At 34.3% G+C, this 24852-nt stretch overlaps 1 protein-coding gene across 1 annotated transcript in view; it reads left to right on the top strand.

The window, feature by feature from the left end:
* The window catches only part of LOC148943049 (pseudouridylate synthase TRUB2, mitochondrial-like), a 45433-nt gene extending 26595 nt beyond the window's left edge, over positions 1-18838 (top strand). The window contains exons 3-5 of the mRNA XM_089101958.1: positions 2278-2527; positions 6383-6561; positions 17070-18838. Of these exons, the coding sequence (XP_088958084.1) occupies positions 2278-2527; positions 6383-6561; positions 17070-17290 (650 nt within the window). The 3' untranslated portion in view covers positions 17291-18838. The remainder of the gene's footprint in view (positions 1-2277; positions 2528-6382; positions 6562-17069) is intronic.
* The last annotated feature ends 6014 nt before the right edge of the window (positions 18839-24852 follow it).

Below are 24852 nucleotides of genomic sequence, written 5' to 3' on the forward strand. Positions count from 1 at the left end.
TACAAGCCTGAGAGAATTTGGCTGATTTTCGAAGAGAGGGGGAAACATCCCTCAAGTCAAGGACTTTTTATTGAAAATTGCACCTTCAGATTTAGCATATCAGAGAACTCTACTGTAGAGGTTTCAAGCTCCCATTTGCAAAAATGTGGAATTCTGTATTTTTGCCAGAAGTAAGATCACACAAAGGTGTTCTTTTTTTCTTTTTGCTTCCCAAGGGTAATCATATCAAACCAATGGTCTGAGTAGACTCGGAAAGGGCTGATTTGAATTAAAAACAAAAATTATAGTGCCCTTTTTAAGTAACCGAAAAAATTGGAGGGCAATAAGACCTCCCCTCCCCCCCACCTACACCTTTTTCCCCTAAAGTCGTCAAATTAAATTTTGAGATAGCTATTTTATTCAGCATAGTTGAAAGGTCCAATACCAATGTCTTTGGAGATGACATGACTCTCTAAAGTCTCTGGAGGAAGGGCTGCAAGTTATGAAACTTGCCTATTGTTTATATAGAGTATTCATTACTTGGAAGTATACAGACATAGTTTAGGGGGAGAGATTTTATGGGGATCGATTTTCTAGGGGGAGAATTTCCCATTAGGATGGAAGTTTCTGTGGTTGAACTTTCCAGGGAAATTTTACACGGAGGACTTTGCCAGAATGCATATACGAAATTCGTTTTATTTGTCTTTCTTTCTTGTTGGTGACCACATTTTAAATCTTGAGATGCTCTGGGGGAATAGTCTGAAGGAAATTTTCGGTGGAGTTAGAATTCTCTGGTGGATTTTTATTTGGAGACGATCTCCAATGGGAGAAATTATCCATGATCAAATTATCACCAGGAGAAATTCTCCAAGGAAATTTTTTGCGGGAGAAAATTTACATTTGGGAGGGGGGGGGGTTCCGGGAAATATTTTTCACGCAGGGAGATTCCGCCATTGCCTGGGAAGCGGTCAGAAACTAGATAAAAATAAGTGTTTTTTTTTCAAATGAAATATGGTAAGGAGTATTTTTCAGGTGGAATTATAAGCAAGAAATTTTTTGTGGGGAATTTGCAGCGAAAATGAGAATTGTCCGGGGTTAATTTTCCGGGGGAAGGATTTTACGTGGGAGGAACTTTCCATGGAGGAATATTTAGTGGGGTGGAGGGGCTCTCCACGGAGAATAATGCGGGTTTCCTGAGATTATTTTAAAAACAATCAGAAATTAAATTTAGAAAAAAAAGTTATATCTACTGAAAGTAAGGAGGAATATTACAACTTAAAACAAACAGAAATTATTCTGTATATGATGGGGTCTGCCTCCTTTTCAATACGCTGCATTTTATGTTAAAGTTCAACCTTTCGTCGCTATTCTTTAAGAACGATTCCTGAAACACAAGGGCTGTTTAATTAGAATCAGAACCTTTTTTAAAAACACTGAAAAACTTTACCGTGAAGGTAGGGTTATTGAGAAGGGGGAAACAGACCCCCTATTATACGGAATAGTTTTCTGTCTAACTTCTTTAGAATTATGAGAAGAGGGTTAATTTTTCATTAAAGAAAACTCCGATTTTGAAGGTTTGCAAGTAAAATTTGTCTCTGTTGTCATGAATTTATAACGGAAAATGAAACGAGTGTTAACAATATTAACAACTGAAAACAGTCTGACGCTACTGCACTTGGTAATGTCAATACAAAGGTTCAGTTGGCCATCATCTTGGTGAGAAGAGATGAGTTGTTGTGCTCCTTGTATAACCACACTGCAGTAAACTGCGCCTGGATTGAAGTGGCTGGACCCGGGACTTACCTCTGGTCTTGAAATAACACCCCTATGTTGCTGGAAGTGCAAGATTGTTGATGGCCGCAGAGATGTGACATTTTATCTTTCTCTGCCTGAAGGAACTTGATTCTTGCTCTTTACTCTAAGAATTTTGATTGAAAGAGGAGGAGGACTGGACTATGGAACGGGCCTTTTTAGTTTCGCATTAAATTGTCAAACAGTTCCTTGTTTATCTGATTGCTTATAATTTGAAATATAAGATAGTTTTTACTCCCTCCCTCTGGGTAAGACTTTAGGAACTGGGCGTAAAAGCCGAAAGATTTCCTTTGGAAGTTGGGCCGAGCCTATAGAACTACCCTGTTTTAATCCAATTTGCAGGAACATTTCTTTTTTTCGTCTGTTATTTATTGATTTTACTTGGGAGTATACCGCCGAAGCACACTCATAATTGGCATTAGTGATGTCAAATACTCCTTAGAACATTGTAACTTTTGGTTTCAAATATAATATAGAACATTGCAGTTGCTGGAATCAATTTGACTGGACGGGCTATGCATGTATTAAAAACTATGAGATGGGGAAGAACATACCAAGTGCATGGAGAGTTTGGAATTGCTACTGACACGTGTTGGTCTCCAGATGTTCAGCCAAGTCCGTTTCAAAATGGAGTGGGCCGAGTTCTTGAGAGGTCAACTCATGGCCATTTGACAGCCAAAAGACTTGAAGGTTTATTGGTTTCCGTCCAAGCGAATTATATGAAAGCTATGCTTATGTAAGTTGTTTTAGTTATTTATTTTTTTTGCGGGATGACTCGTTTTTGTTTCTTATACCACCCTGTCTTCACTTATTATTAAAATGAAATGGAGAAAGTGAAAAAGGTAGAGCTTTGAGTAAGGCATCAATTTTTGAAAGAAAACACTTTTTTATACAAATAATATTAAAAAATCCGAATGTTTTGAATTCATATCAAGAAATTAAAGGAGAAGAAATGAAAAAAAAACTAGTTGATACCAATAAACATTTGCATAAAAGATTAGAAAAATCACAAACTCGAAGAAAAAAATGAAGAAAAATACATGTAAAAGTTATAGTTGTGGTTATAATCAAGACCAAGATGATAATTGCAGTCGCGTGATAAGGTAGGATAATTGGTTTATGTTATTGTTTATATCCGAATTTTCTCCTAAGAATGTAACAATCTAAAAATCTTTAACAATTAAAATGTAGTAATTTTTTTAACAATCTTAAGTATAATTAATTAGACCTATTCTGCCATTGAGGCCAAAGCTAATATGCTGTCTTCGTTCCAACATAAAACTGAAATAAAAATAATTGATTAACGGAACAAACACTGTAACAGTGACCTGTCTCCCTGGGTGATGTTTTTTTTTCCACAAAAGCGACGGAAATTGTTAAGTTAAGCTTTTCGGCCAATTTTTGAAATTCCTAAATTGCAAGGCTTGTCAAAAAAAATTTCAGTTTTCAGAAAAAATTAGAGATATTGGAAGCAAAAATCAATTAAAATGATATCAATGATTTTTGCCTTGTTGATCCAATTTGTAATCATCAATGAAATTAATTGGTATTGCAATATAAAAATGGATGAAAAGGTATTTCCTAGCAGATATATATTGAAAAGTGTACATGGATTCAAGGCCAGAGTATACCAATCAGAGGATACAAATCTCTTGAAATCATGAAATGTAAAAATTACCATGCTGATTGGGGACATCTAATAAATTAAAATCAAAATTGTCTGTGACAATATCATTGCACTCTAGTGGTATTTCAGGAAGCTGCTCATCAAATCTGTCAGTGAAATCATCCAAATAAACACTATGCAGCTTATACACCATCTTAATTATATTAGTTTTGCCATTTAAATTGATGTCAGTTGAATAAATCTCTACCTTGCTTTCATTCCAAATACTTTCGATGTAATACCTTTAATTAGGTATTTTTTTCCAATACCATACTGCCTTTCTATGACAAACATATATTTGTTCAAATGGGGATAAGTCCATATACGTATTAGACAGTGAAAACAAATGCAAAAGTCTGGATATTTCCAGCGGTCGTCATCAGCAGAAACACTGAAGTATTAAAATTAAAATTAAGATATTTATACAAAACAAAATAATAAATTCCGGTTCATTCACTAGATTTATGTGAGTGTTCAAAAGCTGGTCACATCTCCCTATATACACGAAGTATTTTTGACGTAATACCTTCAAGTATGTATTTTTTTTCCAAGATTACACTGCCTTCCAGTATTATTAGTATTTATGCCTAGCACTAAGATGAATCACAAGCACAGATGCTATAAACTGGAAATGAGTAAAGCGAAAAAGACTAGCCTGCACTTTAAAAAAATTTCAGTAATATACATTTATATACTCATCAACATTCGACGAAGAATCATCTAAATGCTGCAGGATATCACAACAATTTGTCGGAATGGGTACGTAATGTGAGGCGAAGACAGGAATCACTCTCAGATGACTTTATACAAAATGGTGACCGAATTAATGTGCTTTTCTCTTGGGTTTCAGATCAATTAGTGGGCAATCATCGTCTTGCTTATGTAATCTAGACAAATAATCATCTAGACCGTGGAGAACTGGGAGGATATTTTTGAAATTTTGTGGAAGACCCTTCCCAGAAAATTGCTGCCTAATATGTGTTTTTTCCTATTTTGACCCCCTACCCCATAAAAATTTCATTTAGGGCAGTGGTACCCCCACTCACTAATATATAAAATAGTTACATGCGTATATACTTCATGAATAAGGGAGATATAAATAATATGCGTAAATATTAATTTTCAAGTTGAATGGTTTGAAGTTGAAAAGATTTTTCTCTTTCACGTAGCATCATCTATTTTCATAAGTCATTTGAATTTGTTGGTCAGAACCATCATCATCGTTGTCACTATGCTTGTAAAGGGAGGGATAGGCGTGTGGATAAAAAGGATAAAGATCATCCAAAGTCAGTGATGGGACACAGGGTGTCGAATGGACGTTTGATTTTTTTTGTGTGTATGTTTTTTGTTTTGTATTTTGTTAACTTTTGTTACCTAGGAACAGGTAGCAGCACTGTCACCCAACCTTGTAGCAGAGAGAACTGAACCCTTGACGCCGTATTACCAACCAGAGCTTTAATCCACTGCGGAAGCTGCGGGAGAGGGAGGAGTGTTTTTCTTCTTTTCTAATTTTGGCCTGAAGAATCGACTGAGAAAAATCGTAGCCTTCAAACTATCTCTTTTTGGGTTTTAACATCACTCCCTCTAGGGCAAATCGTTTGATAACCAAAGCCGTACTGTCTTTTGAGTACCTGATATTTTGTAAACACACTCAAGACACCCCCTGTCCACACAATAAAATTATATTCCTCAAAGAGTATTATCCTCATATCCCAATCTTGCAGCTACCCTTCCTCAGTTATCCCAGTTGTGTTTCTACCTTTATGATTAGTTTAGACACATTAGTTTTTACGCAGGTATGCAAAACATTTCAAAGTGACCAGTAGCAAAACTCGACAGAATTTGAAACGTTGTTGACAAAGTTGGGGATAGTAGAAGGACTAGCATTTTCAGACAAAATTTACCGACCAATTTCAAAAGGCCATGGAAACTGCCAAGCAGCATGAATATCATGCTACCCAACTTTTTGCACGCCGGATTTTGCAAGTCTCTAGAAAGTTCATGGTAAACGGCGTAATGCTCATATACATTGGTTCGCTATGTCTGTAAATTCGAGAAAAACAAGTTTGAGGGAAACCTGCTTTTTGTTTATAAGTACGCTAAAGGAGTAAAGGCAATTAAATAAACCCTAGCAGCTCTATCATTAGAGTATGTGATCGGGAAGACTCATAATCTGAGGGTCGCTGATCCGGGATCTACACATGACCTTTTCTTCTATTGGTTAGAGGCACTAATATTAACAATTCTTTCCCTCAATGCATCAAAGAATCCAATTATAGGTTAAGGTTTTTATCGTTTATTAAGCAAGTATTTCCAAAGTTATAGCTTTGGTAAGTCTTTCTTGTTTTGTCTCATGTATTGGAGAATCGATTTGAAATTTTCAGGGAATGCTCTGGAGGAGGAGGAGAGAAGGCAACTCCCTCCTATTTTCGAGGCGTTGAGTGGGTTTGAGGGAGCCACCCTCCATAGATATTGTATGCCTTAAGGTTTTTTTTTACGTATTTAGTTACTCAGTTCTGATTAATGTAAGTGTCTGGTATGCCCCTCTGCACTGCACTCGAGGGAAACTGCAGTTTCCTTCGATTTGTTACGGTGGTTTTGCCAGATTCTTAGGAATAAATTGTGACATAACTTGTAAATATTTAGAAATTTACGCTGAAAATTTCTATCCCAAATCAATGCATGCTGAGGTATGGAACGCCAAAATAAATACATAGGAAGCCAATTTCTCTCCCTTCCCTTTCCCTTGGTTTTGTCCTTCTGTCATAAGGGGTTGCATCCCCGAACTCACCAAAGCCCGTGAGGATAGGCTTCAGGGTTGTTTCTTGGTCATATACCTACTAAGTTCTAGTTAAAGCTGTACTTACACACTCCATATCATGATTTTGCTTTTGTCATTGTGTATCCGCTTGTTTATTATTTCAGGAATGAAAAAATTGACCTCGAATCCGAAGCTGCATATGAGCTAGCTGTCTCTGGTCGACTATTCCCGGATGATAATGTGAACGATTTGTCTGACCCCAGATATGAAAAAGACTCAGAGCAGAGTTTCGGAATAACTGATATTCGTCTTGTAAACTTCAAACCCCCACACTTTGTTTTAGGTAAGTGGATTCTTTGAAGTAGGGGTAAGTTTAATGTAATCTTAAAATGAATTCATAGATTTTACGTTATCGTGACTGCAAGATTCTTATCAGGGGTGGAGGTGGAGCGTTGATAGCTTTGTAGGTCCATTTGGTAGTAGTTAGAGTCGTTGTATCGTAGTCATCAAATCGATTGTTGTTGGTTACTAGTAGGCTAATAGTCTACAGGAACAATGGAAAGTTTTTTTTTTTTAAGACGGATAATCAAAACTTTTTTTTTTTTTTTAAAATTAGCTATTAAAAAAAAAAAAAAAAAAAAAAAACAGGAACCTTTTTATTTTCCATTTGTTATTATCGCTGCATGTACTATTTTAATAAAATTGAAAGAGATATTAGTATCCGAGCTGAAATTTTAAATTTCCTGGAATGTATTAGGTGTCCTAATGACCAAGGGGACCTTGCAGTGCGTTACACCGCTGTATTTACCTTCAAAACATACAACTAGGACGCTAACTCTAAATTTCAACCAAATTCGAATGATGTATCACAATTCTTTCATTTATATATCTTTGTTACGGAGGAAAAACTCCCGGGGCAAAATAGCTCACGGCTTTCGATGTATGAAGTCTGATGTTTAGAGTTTACAGGCATAACTAGTTATTATGCGTGATCTTGTTAACAAATGTTTTTAATTATGAAAAAAATATCTAAATTACAAAAAATAGGTGGTTTTCTGGTTTTGCAGGCAGCCGTTAATGTTCTTATTATCATTTATCAGAGTTTTGGTCTAATCATTTCCTACGAATTTAGTAAATTAATTTTCCAAATTTTAAGTGTTGGAATACTGGAATTCCATGAAATAAAAATTTGATCTGGAGGTTTCCCGATCAAAGTATGTTTAAAAAAAAGTAGAGATTTTGACTGTCCAAAGCTTTAGACACTCAACTCTTTTTATCTTGAAAGTTTCTAGTCTTCATTGTTTGACCTTGAAATCAGTTTACAATTTACCTTATTATTGATTATTATTAATTTTCCAAAAAAATAGTTGATCTTAATTACTCTATTCTTGCTTTACGAGTATGTTACATAATTATAGAACTTCATAGAGGGGAGTTAAAAGTGAGGCTCTGAAGAGAGTTTAATAAAGGAGGAGAATCTGAAGCTGGGTTCGCTGGATATGGATGCTCTTCCTCTATTAAACTCTCGTGAGAGCATTGCTCTTTACACCCTTCCATGTTGTTCCAACATCACTTATATAATTCTTTGATGGGAATTTTCTCCTCAAAGAAAAATTACCCCCATGGAAAATTCCCCTCGGAAAATTTACCCTACTGAGAATCTCCCTACTTCCTCATTTATTTTTGAATTTAAAAGTATTTAAAAAATTCCCCCATGGACAATTTTTCTGCCCAAAACCCTTCCTCCCCTCCACTTCTCGGAAAATTCCCTCTGACAATGCCCCTTAATCGAGGAATCGAGTTCATAAATTGGAAAGTACGATAACGCACTGAATCGACAACAGGAACATCAATTTTTCTCAACGGTCATGCTCTCTATAATATAGCTAATCTCAGACTAAATAAAGTTGTTTTTTTCCCACATTTATGAAAATTCCCTAATTTATCTATATAGATTGTATATTCAGAGAGTCAGAAAAAGATATGCATTTCAAATTTATTTTAATGGAAAATCCCCCCCTCGAACTCCCCCGCCCTGCAAAAATTTTCCTTAGATATAAAATAATATTTTTAAATTTGAAAAATATTATTGGAAAAGAAATTTGGAATTTACTGATAAAATTATTTTGTTATTCTAGCAGTGAATTACATGACATAATTCATAGTTGCTTAACCTGTTAATTGAACATCCAGAAAGTATAAATGATTTACCAAAAATAATAGTCAATTATTTGTGTTAAGGGGTGTCTAATTTCAGTAAGTATCAACAGTATTAAGAAACTTGTATATAAAACCTTCACGAAAGTGTACTCAACAACTTACTAAAGACACATACATTCGATCTGATATGTCTAGATTACTTCAAGAATAGGTTTTTTTTTATATTATTTGGTTTTCGAAAGGGACAGGGGCGGAATTTCTTTATGGTCTTTCCCCTTACCTACGTGCCAGATGTTTAATTAAAAATTTGTTTTTAGTTAGACTCGAATATATTGCAAAAAAAATGGCAAAAATACCTATTTGTAAAAAATTACACGCTGAGGTATTCAGCCAAAAGACTAAGCTCTTTTCTTGGTCATCTAACTTGTTTTTTTTTCTCTAATGAGGGGTTTGAGAAAAATACGACTCTTCAGGCCGAATTAAAAGTTGATTCAAGCTTTAACCTTTGCCTATAAAGGTTTCCTACACATTTGAATAAGTTCCCACGTACCTTCTGGGTTCTGAGTGCCACGGGATGAGAGCTTCTTGTACATAGTGTCATGAAATAGTAATTTTCAAATCGTTTGGGGACAGTGGCAGTTCTCGCCTCTCTTGAGCCAGGGGCAAAATCTTGACTGGCGCCCTTCCTGCTGTCTCCCAAAGAATTTTCAGGCCAAATTTCAATAAAATTTTCATTTAAAACAAATTATTTTCAATTAATAAATAATTTGTTTTTGAATTGTTTTTTATGTACTTTTTGAATTGATGAATCATTTTCATTTATTAAATGCGCCCTCTTCTTTATTTTGATAAAAATGAAGTTTCAAAAAATACGAAATAATTATAATGCTCTGATTATTTATTTGAAATTTTGTGCCCCTAAAATTTCTGCGTCTGGGGCAAGTGCGCCAACCCCCCTAAAGCTACTTCTGTTAGGGTACTAAAGTAAAAAAACTGCACTGCGTTTGTTTGTCAAGCCTTTTCAGTTTGCCAGCTTTGCCAGAATATGAACCAATGATAGAAATAACGACTATATCGTTCTTTACTTATATTGTCTTTTGCTTTTAAAGGATGTTTTGCCTTTTAATTTTGATTAGAATTTTTGAATTCTTTTAAATGGATTTTTCTTCAAGTTATAGCAAAAAACTCATCGTTACGCAAAGAGAAAATGCACTTTTATAATTTGTCTAGCAATTTTGAGCTACGGGCAAATTGAATATTTTGAAGATTATGTTCTTCTTCTTTCTTCTTCTATTTAACAGCAGGCGGGCTTTTCAGTAAAACTATTTAGCCCTTTTCCTTTTGCTTCACTCTGTGGGCTACAGAGCTACTGGCTTGATTGCCTCATATTTATTAGATATATTCAGATATCTTTCAGCAGATCTTTCGACTCTAGGAGTTCAAATATAAGATGATAGATGTCGATTTCTATGCTCTGTGTGCAGGTATAGTTGGCTAGGCTCTTGACTGATAGCGGGATTTTGTGGTCTTTGAAGTATTTTAACAGTTTACAAAGCAAGGTATGTAATGCAGACGTCAGCATATTACATTCAAATAGGCAATGGTCAATTGTTTCATTATTCATATTACAATGCCTGCAAAAAGGGGACAGGGGAATTGAACCACTTGAATTAGAAAACTTATATGAGAATGCAAAGAAATTTAGTCCATTTGTTCCAGAACGAATTCTATGATAAATTTTAGAAAGATACTTATTGGGAAAGGGGGAAAGGATAGGATTAATCTTATTAAAATTAATATCTGATAGCCTCCATCGGTAAATATCTCTAATTGGGATTGGTCTCCCACTTGGCTGGTCAATATTTATAGCATTTTTTGCTATTTCATCAACCTGTGATTACCACTTATGCCAGAGTGGCTAGGAATGTACTGAAAGTAAGTTTTTATGCCACTTGAAGCAAGATTATCAATAATACTGTGACAATGATAAGTGTCAATGTCCAACTTACATTGAGGAGCTGAGGCCAGCAACTCAAGGCTTGATAAAGAGTCGGAATAGATGATAATATTATTCGAATTTTCAATCAAAGGTTGGTTTTGCTTAAGTTGTTCTAATGCCATGATTATGGCATTTAACTCATCAGACACTATAGATAAATTATTAAATAATCTCTCGCCCATTGCAATTTTCAGGTGAGGAAGGAAAACACCACTTGCAACCTTCTCATTCATTTTTGATCCATCAACAAATATTTGGAAGTGATTTTTATAGGTAATTGTATTCAGTTCTGCAAATCTTTTCTGAACGAAAGCAATGGGGGTTAAATCTTTATTCCATTTTGGAAATTCAGTATTTATTATGGGAAATGACCAATTCCATGGAGGGGATTGGGGGAAAGTAGGTTCAATAGACTTTGCTGGTACAGTGAACTTCTTTTGAATATTGGAATACTCATCTGCAATACCTCTATACATGTCTGGATTTCTTAACCAATTATTTAATGTGTGTGAGCTATTTGATTCAATTTTTGTAAGATGTTTTATCAAGAGAAAGCTACGTCTCTCCCTTATTGTTGTTAATCCACTCTCCATAAGCAGAAACTTGGTGCTTGTGGGTTTCCTAAGACCAAATATGAAACATATTATATCATTTTGTGTTGTTTCAATTTTTGCATCTGGGTCTTTGCACATGCACCATAGACGATGAGCCCATAGTCAATATGGGATCTTATATGTGATTTATAAAACTGGAGTAAGGTTTTCTCCTTACAACCCCAGGGTGTGGAAAGAAGTCTTTTTAGTATATTTGCTTTTCTATAACATTTTTTTATTGTGTTTGAAATGTGGAAGTGGAAATTAAGTTTTTGGTCAAGCATGAGACCTAGGTAATTAATATTATTATCTTCTGGAATAGTTGTTTTGTTTAGAGTTAGTTTTGCATTAACATGGTTTCGCTTCCGGTGAAATTGGATTATTTTTGACTTGGTGGGTGCAATGGGTAAATCTGAATGTTGAGAGAATTTTTCAAACTGGAAAAGTGACTTTTGCAGATTTGACTGTGCTATCTGAAAGGTGTTGCTAGATGACCATAGCACCAGATCATCAGCATATTGTAGATTCGTGTGGGGTAGGTTCATGTCCCAGAGATATAGGGCAAAAAGGAGGCAACTGAGGACTGCTCCCTGAGGTAGGCCTTTGGATATTGTCTTTTGGGGTGAAGAGGCTGAACCAACACAAACAATGAAACCTCGCACTTCTATGAAGGATTTAATAAAGGATACTAGCTTAGGAGGTACTCCAAGGTTTGCAAGTTTATTTAAAAGGATTTGGTGGTTCACATTGTCATACGCTCCTTCAAAATCTAGGAAAGCTGCCGCTAGGATATTTTTTGAGAGATTCATTTATTGCATTTGTTAGGAAAATGAAAGCATCTGTTGAGAAGTGGTATTTCCTGAATCCAGTTTGAGTGTGTGGGATCATGTTATTTTTCTCAAAAAACCAGAGGAGTCTGTGATAAATTATTTTCTCCATTATTTTCCCCATCACAGGTGTAATCATTATGGGCCTATAAGACTCAAGGTTATCTTTTGGTTTATTTTTCTTTAGGATTGGTAGCAGGGACGAACATTTCCATATATTGGGGAACCTAGAAGATGCCCAAGCGTGATTATAACAATTTAGCAGTTCTTGTTTGTATGAAGGTGTGAGATTCTTTATCCATGTAGGGTGTATATTGTCATAGCTACTGCTAGTTTTGGACCTAATATGATGTATTGCATTATTCAATTCCTGGATTGAAAATGGATTAGTTATGTACTCGGATCCTGGGCGTGGTTGGTAACTAGGGTTCATAGGAATTGTGGACAGTTTGCTTTGATTATTTGATATTAGCTTATTAACAAAAAGAGTTGCAAATAGGTTAGCCTTTTCATTATCATTGTCATAATGGGTATCAAGGAGGCACACTTGTGCCTCTATAAAGAGGCGACCCACCACAATGTTAAGCGATTTCAGGTCCTAGAGGTCACAGAGAGACGGCGGTGATCGCATTTTGTAGCCCAAGCTCAAACTAAGAAACTTGCAAAATTTCATCCTCCTCCGACTTTATCTTCATGGGGTAAACTGGGCCGGAAGTTTGGACCCTCCCACCACAGCCCCCTTTAACGTTGTCCGATTGGGCTGAAATTTAGAGGTTAAGCTTTCCTAGGGCCCGGGAGCTTATCCTCGAAATTTCAGCTCAATCCGATCACTCCTTCCCTGTTTTCAAAAACCAAATATAGCCACTTAAATTTTTTTTTCTTAGCCACGCCTAAAGGCCACAGTTGGCAACGGATCCGGTTGAATGAGGACTCATTCGAAGCAGAATTCGACCTGTTAGGGCTTTTTGATATTTTCAGACCGAAATTATTATCCCCCGAATTTACATTTACGAAAAACCTTGTTTTCCTATATTAGCCCATGTTAATTTTTCCCACCACAACCCCCCTTTAACGTTGTCTGATCGGGCTGAAATTTAGATGATAAGCTTTCCTGGGGCCTGGGAGCTTATCCTCGGAATTTCAGCTCAATCTGATCACCCCTTCTCTGTTTTCCAAACGCCAAATATCAATTTTCATGGGAATTTGCATGCGTCGAAAATACCTTCATTTTACTAAAAAACAATTACAATTGTGACGATTTGGTCCCTCGGTTGACACTCCAGATTGACAGGCGGGACCCCCGAGTTCGATTCACTGTCGGAGCAAATTTTTTATATACTGAATTTAAACTTTAAAAAGAAACTCAGTTTCTTTTTTAAATTATTTGAAAAAAATTACGTTTTCTAAAGAGTTAAAGAGGCTGAGTTACAAGGTCGACCCTTGAGTAATAAACTGTACAAAAACGTGCAGAAATTATTTGAAAAAAAACTACGTTTTCTAAAGAGTTAAAGAGGCTGAGTTACAAGGTCGAACCTTAAAAACGTACAGGGATTAGAGGCACAGTTGAGGCTGCCGCCCCAAACACTCGCTTTCGCAGCCTGTAAATAAATAAAAAAGTTTTTTAAAGTAAAAGTAAGGAGCGACATTAAATCTTAAAACGATCAGAAATTATTCCGTATATGAAAGGGCTGTGCCCTCCTCAACGCCTCGCTCTTTACGCTAAAGTTTTTGTTGTTTAAAAAAAGAGTTGTGAGAAAGTCAAACTTTAGCGTAAAGAGCGAGGCGTTGAGGAGGGCACAGCCCCTTTCATATACGGAATAATTTCTGATCGTTTTAAGATTTAATGTCTCTCCTTACTTTCACTTTAAAAAACTTTTTTATTTATTTACAGGCTGCGAAAGCGGGGTTTGGGGGCAGCAGCCCCCCAACTGTTCTTCCTATTCCCTGTACGTTTTAAGGTTCGACCTTGTAACTCAGCCTCTTTAACTCTTTAGAAAACGTAGTTTTTTTCAAATAAATATTATGTATAAGCTCATACAGGAGTGGGTTGGGAGAAGTCTTTTTCCCACATATGTGGCTTATGAATTTATGTATAATTGGCTCATTTGTTTCTCTGGAGAGATTATTTGCAAAATTATTCCAGTATTTATATTTAGCATCTATTATAGTCCTTTTTAGATTAGATTCTGCTTGTAATTTTTTACAAGCAGAAGTAGGTGTTGTTTTTTTTATGAATTCTGTCCTTGCTGCCTTTTTTATCCTCCATTTATTTAGGCACTCATTTGTCCACCATGCTTTAGGAATTTTTTTAGGGAATGTTTTCTTAGGTGTTGTCCTGGGGATAGCATGATTAGCTGTATTTATTAGTAAAGATGTCAAGGCTTCAGCATGTGTGTCAACTGTTGTGTTTGAAATGCATGAACTTTGGGTGAAACTTGTAATTTCATCATTTAGCTTATTTTGGAAAATAGACCAATTTGCTTTAGTGTTGATATATTGGGATGTATGAGATAATGTTTCAGCAGGTTCATTTAGGGAGCAAACTATAGCAAAGTGGTCTGTACATAGACTATCAATTTTATTTATGTAAATTTTGTTCAAAAAATTTAAAGACACAATTTGTAGGTCAATTGTGGAGAAATTGTCACTTTTGGGGTTGAAATAAGTATTCAGGTTTGGAGGGGTAGCAACAGCTAATTCATTATTATTTGAAGTCATATGCTCAATAAATTTACCAGCTTTATTTGCTGGTTTGTTCCCCCACAAAAGGCTGTGGGCATTGAAATCACCACAAATAATGATATTTTTTAACATATTAGAATTATTTATATAATTAAAGAAATCCTTGGCATCTGTAGTTTGGCCATTAGGGTTATAAAAGCTTATTATGTAGGTTTTTAAATTATTCAGCCAAACACTTATACCAATTACATCAACTTTACATCAAACTTTACATCAACTTTACATCATTTTCAAAATCTGGAAAATTGATGCCACAAAAATTTATATTATTATTAACTAATAAAGCTACACCACCTCCTTTTCTCTCTGAAGATCTATCCTTTCTCAGGATAGTATATCCCAGAGACTTAATTTGTTGATTTTGGGTTAAATGAGTTTCCTGGAGGCAAGCAATATTAATAGAATTATTATTCATAAATGATATTAGTTCATTTAGCTTATTTTCTGTGAGTGATCTTACATTCCATTGGAGCATTGATAAATGTTGTGTTGTTGATTTATTCTTCATATGACTGAGTATCAATGTTCAGCTTTGTTAAAACTAAAGCAAGATCTTTTTTTGCTTGAATGAGCATATCATCTGGGATGTAGATTTTTGCCAATTCTGCAATAATTTTTGTTTTCTGTAGTTGATTTATGTTCATGGCCTGAACTGCATTACAGTTTAGAATGAATAAGCATATATTTGGGGATTGCATTTTTGGTAGTGCATCCTGTTTGTTGGTTAAGGGATTGATTCCTGGTAGTGATTCTGGTTTGTTTCTTCTTGGGAGGGAGGGCCAGGCTGGCCTAATCTCACCGGACAAGGAGGCTTGTTGGCTTGGTGATTCCTTCTGATAGGGATTTGAGCTAGGGGGCTTAGAAGATGGTGTTTTATATGGGGTGCTTGATGCATTGGGGGCATTTGACTTGGGGGTTTTGGTTGGTCGCCAAAGTCGCCAGAGTCGCCAAACGAAAGCTCCACTTCACCCTCCTTTCCCTTGCGCACTAATGTGTGTTGAAACACCTACTTCAGTATCGATCACTAATGAGTTAGATTCTACAAAGGTGTTTTGATGCACTGTTTTAGGAAAAAAGAAAAAGGGATTGCAGAGTTAATTCATCAATCTTGACTAAGAATGAAAACAGAGATAGTTTACTGAAAAACTGTCTATGCAGAAAAATATCCCATAGAATCACAAAATTCTTGATATTCCTGAATTCCCTTAACATCTCTAATAATCCTAGGGCTAAAGTGTTGTAGAGGCAAAGAAGTTTGGGTTCTGGAGATATTTTATCATTTTGAACCAAGAATAAAATTAAACCCAGTGAACTATAAAATTACAAAAGACTTGATATCCCTCAAGTCCCTTAGTATCTTTTGTGGTTTTAGAGCTGTAATGTTCTGGGAAAAAAGGAGGGGGGTTTTCTAGGTTACTTGGGAATGAAGTAAAAACAAACAAAGTGTACCATGTCTATGTAGAAAAATTTCTTGTAGATTCACAAAAGACTGAATATCTCTTAAGTCTCTAAATATCCCTGATTCTTCTAAAGCTATAATGCAATTTCGAAATCTCACGAAAATTAAAGGGGTGGAGGGGATATGGGTTTTAAAATCTACGCGGGGACAAATTTGTAGTTTTTTCAATTTTTATGATGAAAATACTAGAAAAGGCATGAAAATACTAGAAAAGGCATTTTCAATAAAAATACCAGAAAGGTATTTTCAATGAACACACACCAAAAAAGGTGTTTCCAACTCTATTGGGTAAGCTACCCCATAATTATCGCCTTTGCTAAAAATTTTATGGTGACACTCAAGAATTTATCTCAAAATTAGTTCATAAATTTGCACTGAGAATGGAAATAAATGTTTAATGCTGGAAAATCGTCTATTGAATCACGGAAGATTTAATATCCTAATTGTCTAGAGAAGTAATATGCTGGTGAAAAAAGTGATTGGATTAGAGAACTAATTCATGACCTTGGTTGGAAAATGAAAGCATGCAATATGCAGTCGTGAAAGTAGTGAACAGTAGTGAAATTAAATTATCTATACATGCAAGGGCACTTGTATGATAAACCCCCTACCGCTCAAGTTGTTCATTCATAGACGTATCATAGAACTGTTTTTTTTTTTTTCGTTAGTTTCTTTAAGCTTAGCGTGAGACAAGACAAAGTAAAGTTACAGAATAGATGGAATATATATAATTTGGGCTATCTATTTGCACATTAGGGTGGGGGAGGGGGTAAAGTATTTGGACAGTGTAAAGTTAGAAAACAATTCTTACTACATAATATTACATAATGTGCAGAATGATTGCACCTAACACATTAGATATGCAGACCCGCTATACTTTAGCCCCCCCCCCCTAATGTGCAAATATATAGTCCAAATTTGTTTCTAAAGTATTATATTTTTATCTTACTTTGGTAGGGGAAATATTAGGAAAACATTTCCCCTAAGGGAATATTAGGTAGGGGGTATATCATACAAGTACCCAGGAAACTTGTGTGTTGAGTCACGAATACTTCAAGTCTTTTTTTTTAGAGCTGCAGTGTGTTGGTGACAGAGAAGAGTGGATTGCAGAATTAATTCATGATATTGGACTAAGAATGAAGACAAACGCTGTATGTAGGAAAATTATATGCATCAAACATGGACCATTTACTAATCAAATGGGCCTACTACAAAAACAATGGACCCATGCTCATATCCTGGATGCAATTGAAGATGCAAATGAAGTTTTGCTATCTACAATTAAAGTTTAATCCTCCCTCTAGGTTCTGATTAGATCCTTAAATTAGGATATGTCTGTATTATGAACTAGATTTGCCTTTTCAGCCGTAATTGCATGGTTCGGTGGCCAAACTGATTAACTCTGAAACCAAATAGTGTAAAATGTGAGAAGGAATACAAAGTTATCTAACGGTGGAAAATATTCCGAAATTATGTGTGTGTTAATGATATAATCATGTGTATTTTCTGCTTTTCATCATTCTGTTTTTCTTCTTGACAATATCCGTCTAATTTTTTTTAAGTATTATTAATCTGTTATAATCTTTTCAATGGCCTCGAAGAAATTGTATTTGACAAAAATTATAAACAAGAAATTTCAAAATAGGTATTGAATTGTAAAATTGGGTCGCATTAATTTTAAACATAGTATACTCCAGAGCCAGAATTTAAGTTAGAAAAAAATCACAGGAAAGGAGGAAGGTTGTGAAAAAGGGATAAGATTCTGGGAAACTGCGCCTGAGGCCCACTTTTGTCTATGGATGAGAGAATAAATAAAATGCAAATAATAAAATATAATAATAAAATACTGAGAAAATCTGTATACTACACTCATAGCCAATAAATACCATTTGTTCAAGTACGCTTTTTCAACTTTGATGCTTTTGGAAGGGTTGAACAAATTGTTGCGTTTGATAGTTCAGTAGATAAGCTATTCCTTCATCGAGAATGTAAAATTTAGCTATATAAAAGAAATTGGATTGGATTTTCGATACTGTTATTTTTTGCCATGGTTGTCACTTTACACGTTAAATTTTGAGAACTATTACATAACTGCTGATATATGAACTTGGATCTTTATCGGAAATAGTGAAGTTACGAATAAGTCAGAGTAGAGGAGGGGCATGCTTTTTGATGGAGGGGCTATGGAGTAGAGGAGGGGCTATATTGCTTTTTGATGGCATGGTACTGCAATCAGTTTCTAGTATTAGCAATGATACACTCTATAGGTAATTGAGCGTACTAATTCAAAGGTAAAACCTGTAGCATAACTGAGATAAGAAATCATTACACCTCATCCAAAGCTCAATAACTATATTTAGAGGTTCTGGTCAATTCTGGTTCGGATTTCGGATTTTAATTAAGGCATTTCTTGCAGACACCCTTTGAGACCTAAGGGGTTGTTCACGTGTTTGATTAGATGACTGGGAAAGTGGTTCAAGACTTATTTCAGGGATCACTAAAGTATCGGCTTCTCTTTTGAGAAAACCGAAATATGACTCGTCTATTCTTAAATCACCGGAATCTCTGTTTAAAGCTAGACCTAAATGTTGGTATTTATAAATTTCAACAGCTTCTCTGTAGTGCTGGACAATACCTTTATCATTCGAAATAAGACTAGCTTCATTAAACAAAATAGTATGGTCTGGTTTTTCAAAAATGTGCTCTGCAAGGGCAGAGTCAAAATTTTCTGGTTTTTCCGCTTTTTAAGTGTATTATTAATTGAACTAGAGTGCTGAGTTAATCTATCTGTTAGTCGCTGATTATTTCTTCCAATATACCAAAGACCACACGAACAAGGAATTCTGTAGACACCGGAGTTTTCACCTATCGAGATAGGGTCTTTACCTTAATAAATTTGGGACCTGATAGTTTTTCTGGGTCTATAATAAGTGTAAATGTTATTTTTCCTTAGATTTTTTGAAATGTGGTCTGAAATCCCTTTAATGTATGGGAGACCAAGATATTATTTATATATATATATATATATATATATATATATATATATATATATATATATATATATATATATATATATATATATATATATATATATATATATATATATATATATATATATATATATATATATATATATATATATATATATATATATATATATATATATATATATATATATATATATATATATATATATATATATATATATATATATATATATATATATATATATATATATATATATATATATATATATATATATATATATATATATATATATATATTTATATATATATATATATATATATATATATATATATATATATATATATATATATATAATATATATATATATATATATATATATATATATATATATATATATATATATATATATATATATATATATATATATATATATATATATATATATATATATATATATATATATATATATATATATATATATATATATATATATATATATATATATATATATATATATATATATATATATATATATATATATATATATATATATATATATATATATATATATATATCGGGCTTTTTTATTAAAAGTATCAATTTTCAAAAATCCGATATTAGACAAAAGAAAAGATTTCTTTATGACCATTTTCAATTTTTCGAATACTAAATTAAGTGACAAATTTGTATACAGAGCAGTAAAGTAAAATGAATCGACTCTTTAAGCTGAAATATTAGCCAAAGAATCTATGACTTGTAACGAGTTATTAACACTCCAATATGGGTTAAAGTTAGAAAATTTTTAATTCCGCAATATGCTTTAAATTTATTTCTAATTTCTCTTAAAATTAAAGGTAGGTTAGTGGCCGCAATTCTGGTTGGACTCCTAGTTGCCCCAGCAATAAAACGTGGTTTTTGGTGGATTTTTATGAAATTTTACCGTCCAATATAAGAAAGGAAACTTTTTATCATTATCATTTATTTTAATATTGAATTTTTTCAAAATTCTTTCTTCTATATTTTCAATTAAACTATTCTCCTCTGTATGAGCCTTTTCGTATGTATTTGTTGTTTGTAACTCTTTTGATAAAATATCACAATAGTGTTTCTGACAAATTATGGCAAAATTATTGCTAGCTGTATCAACTGGTACAATTACAAATTCATTCTGTATATTAGCAATTGCTTGTTTTATATTGGCCTTATAAAATATTGAATTTTTCTCAGAATTTTTTGGATTAACTCTATACATGCTATTTCGTACACTAGTCAAAATCAAGTTTATCCAATTCTGAATTCTGTCTTTAGTAATTTTCTCCTTTTTGCACCATTTATCAATAACTAAATTTAAATCATTCTTTAATCCCCTAAGAATACCTGCTGGCTTTATGCGGTGAGAAAGACGGAATTTAGCCCCCATTTTCACTATATTCTGAAGATCAAGATGCTTTATAATGGACAAATCCCCCATTACAACATGCTCGTAAGTTTGATCTACATACGGCAAAAATTTTTTTCTCGCAACTACAAACCGGATTCCAATTACTCTCTTTGTCAAGTTTTTCAAGTATTGAATTATAGTTAAAAATCATTTGACCAATCGTTTTTGAAAATTTATTTGCTAAAATTGGACTCTCTTTATACACCAAATTATATGGAAGGGCATTTTTCACTCTCCGCTGGTTTAAGATTATGGGTAAATTAGTATCTTCTATTTGTTTAGTACTAAAATTAAGAGACAAATATAATGTATTATCCTTTTTAACAATCTTATCAGATTTATTATACTTTGAAATAAATTTTGATTTAGCTAAACTGAAAACTGCATCATAAATTAATTTAGTTTTCGAGTTACATTATGGTATTATTTTTTGCAATCCAGAATACTTTTATTAAATTATTCCTTGATAACTGGCTTCACTTAGGCCCTGGGTGGTTGTAATGACACCGTAGTTTTTCTTATCCGACCTTTGAACTATTTTTAACAAAATGTCTATCTCAAAATTTTCATCAGATGGGTTTGGAAAACGAAGGTGTAGAGGGGGAACTAGCTGCCCTCGGATCTCTTTTGACTGTTAAAAAGTGAGCTCGAACTTTCAATTTCCAATCAAATGCGCCGTCTCTGAAGTTTATACGAGCATCCCTTTCATAAGAACCATAAATGGCTCAGGGCAAAGCTTACAACACCTGCCCCCGTACCCTGGGGGATTTTGATGACACCTGAGTTTTTGTTATCTGACTTTGGAGCAATTTATAACTTAATGGCTATCTCAAAATTTTAATTGGATGCATTTGAGGGAAAACGGCGTGGGGGGGCTAGTTTCCCTACAATCTCTTTTGGCTCTAAAAAGCTGAACTAGAACTTTTAATTGATCAAATGAGCCCTCTGAAGTTTTATGAGCATTCATTCAATAAGAACCATATATTCCCCCAGGGTATAACTTACAACGCCTGCCGCTGGGCCCTGGAGGGCTGTGTCAACACTGGAGTTTTTGTTTTATGGTCTTTGAACTATTTACAAAAAGGCTATCTCAAAGTTCTTATCAGATGGGTTTGAGGAAAAAAGGGCTTGGAGGGGGCGGGGGCTAGGTGCACTCCAACCTCTTTTGACTCTTAAAAAGTGAAGTAGAACTTTTAATTTCCAATCAAATGAGCCCTCTTCGAAGTTAATATGAGCATCCCTTCCATAAGACCCATATGTGCCCCCAGGACATAACTTACAACGCCTGCTCCCGGACCCTTGGGGGTTTTGTCGACACTTGAATTTTCGTTACATGATCTTTGAACTATTTTTAACAAAATAGCTATCTCAAAATTTTTATCGGATGCATCTGGGAAAAAAGAATCTGGGGGAGGAAGCTGGTTACCCTCCGATATCTTTTGACGCTTAAAAAGTGAACTAGAACATTTAATATCTAGTCAAATCAGACATATCCGGGGTTTTTACGAGCGCACCTTCCATAAGAACTATATATGCCCCCAGGGCAAGACTTATAGACCATGCCCTGAAGACTGTTGGGGGAGTGTCCTGCTCAAACATATAATTCCCAGAACTTTAAACTATGTTGAATGAAATGGCAATATTAAAATTTTTATTGGATGTGTTTGGGGAAATGGTGGACGTGGAAGGGATATTAGTTGCCTTCCAATCTCTTTCGACTATTAATAAGAGAACTAGCCATTTAAATTTCCAATCGAATGAGCCCTTTCTAAAATTTCTACGACAAAATTTTCTATAAAAACCTTACATGCCCCCAGGGCATAACTTACAACCCTTGCCCTGAGGGCTGAGGGGGTTTTTATCCTTAAAGATATAATTTCCTGAGTTTTCAAATACGATGAACAAAATGGCTATCTCAAAATTTTGATTGGATGTGTTTGGGGAGGGGTGGGCGTGAGAGGGGGCTTAGTTGCCCTCCAATAACTTTCAACTATTAAAAAGGGCACCAGCTCTTTGAATTTCCAATTGAATGAGTCCTTTTTAAGTTTCTACGACAAAGCTTTCTATAAAAACCTTATATGCCCCCAGGGCATAACTTACAACCCTTGGCCTAGGGGCTCTGGGTGAGTGTCCTCCTCAAAAACATAATTTCTATTTGGAAATCAACTACGCTGAACAAAATGGCTATCTCAAAATTTTGATTGGATGTGTTTGGAGAACTGGTGGGAGTGGAAGGGGTGTTAGTTGCCTACCAATCACTTTTGACCCTCGAAAAGGACACTAGAACTCTCGATTTCCAATTGAATGAGCCCCCTTTGAAGTCTCTACGACGACCCTTTCCATATGAAGTGCCTCCTTTTTGAATTTTCTACGACAAAGCTTTCTATGAAAACCATATATGTCCCCAGGGTATAACTTACAACCCTTGCCCTGAAGGCTGTGGGGGAGGGTCCTCCTCAAAAACATAATATCTTTCCTGAAATCTACTACACTGAAAAAAAATGGCTATCTCAAAATTTTGATCGGATGTCTATTATTACTTTGATGTTTTTATCACTCTAAAAAGCACCGGTCTCTAATGGGAAATGAATATTTTTCTCAATACTTGTCATAGAATCTAACGTATTATTTGAAAGGTTTATAAAGGTTTTTGATAGCGATGACATTGTAGGGTCTCTACCCCCCCCCCCCTAACCTGCACTAGGCGCCGAAATTTTCATGCGAATGGATTTTACCTGTGCTACCTTCGAAACAAAGATATCTTTGACATAAAGAGATGGCCGCAAAAAACTTTCTGTAAAGAAATAGATGGCGGATATGTTTTTCTTGGACTGCAGGATTTCAATATTGGATTGATATTAAAGAATCTTTACAGGAAGTCCATTTTTGTACACAACTATAATAACTTAGAATTTTAAGTGAGGGGGGTGATAATTGTTGAAAAACACTAAATAAAGACTTAAAGTAGATGTTCTACTAAGGTATATATGCTTATCGGACAAATTAACACATTCAAGAACTTACAAGACAAAAATAAATTTCCCTGATTTCACTTTTGTATTTTCTTAATGCCTAGTTGGGTATACGTTATTAATATAATGAAGATATTAGAAATTTTACTTTCACTATCCTTTAAATAATCCTTTGAAATGTGAGAAATATTTTAAGAAAAAGAGGGAAAACTTTGACCCAAACATGTGTGTTTTTAAACCCAAACGCTTCAATTCTTATGTATCTTAATGCATTTTCCTCAAAAAATTTAATTAAAAAGGAAAAGGTTCTTGAACTGTTTTTTGAGGATAGAAGATATTTTGATCGATGGGATGATAAATTTAAAGAAGTATCTTAGTCGCTATTGATATCTTTGCAGATCCTCTAAAATAAGCCTCAAACTTCTGGAATTTCTGACACTTTATTTTCAAGAATTTACCTGTTTTGATGTTCAAAAAAAAAATATCCATTGTGTATTTTAAATGTTGACGGAATACTTAGGAACCTTTTACAATAGGCTGAAATTTGCTGGAATTTCTACGAATTTCATTTCCAAAAGTTTTTACACTTAAAGAATAGGCAACAACTCGATTTCACTTATTTTTGGGATGTTTAAGCATCCTTTAAAAAGAACTTAAAACTAGAGGACCTTTTATGAATCCGTTTTCCAAGAACTTAGATTTCTCATGTTCGAGAAAAGAAACGCTCAAAGCTATGATAGACTTTACTTTTTTCTGAAAATAAAACACTTCTATAAATCATTTTTAAATTTAGGATTAACTATATGTCAACTTAATCAGCTCAAATCCAATTAATATCAATTAGCCAAGCTGCTAGGTTTTGTTTTATTTATTATCTTCTAAACCAGTATCAAAATAGAGGATATAGACACCCATGCTAAACTTTTGTTTGCGAGTAGAATAAACCTTTTAACACAACCATTAAAAATAAACCTACTATTAAATCAGAAAATTAGAGAAAGTCACTCATAAGCCATTGAACTGAAAATACTTGAGTTATTAAGCAGGAAAGTAAACTGGCGCCCACAATGGCCGCTGTGTCTCTTATTTTCAGAATTTCCATTATTTCTATACCAGCATCCATGTTTACCAATGCAGGCAATGGAGAAATGGAATGGAGCATGGCCTGGAAGTTTACATGCTATGCAATTAATTGGTCCATGCACACAACTTGACGCAGCAATGGTATTTGTCATTGTGTTGCATTTGATAACATATTCTAGCGTTTTTTGAAACATACTGAAAACCTTAAAATTTCTGACTCAAAGGTACAGACTTAGCCATACTAAGAACATCAGTTGTTGAAAATTTTCGTGGGTCTATCATTCCCAGGATGTTTGTAGCGGTAAAAGATCTTTCCTCAGGGTTCCAACAGTACAAAAATGAATTTCAGCTCTTAAAATCACGCCCAATC

This window comes from Artemia sp. Qi Xiang Cuo, chromosome 16 (genome assembly GCF_049724085.1).
Source record: "Artemia sp. Qi Xiang Cuo chromosome 16, ASM4972408v1, whole genome shotgun sequence".
NCBI classification, from domain to species: Eukaryota; Metazoa; Arthropoda; class Branchiopoda; order Anostraca; family Artemiidae; genus Artemia; species Artemia sp. Qi Xiang Cuo.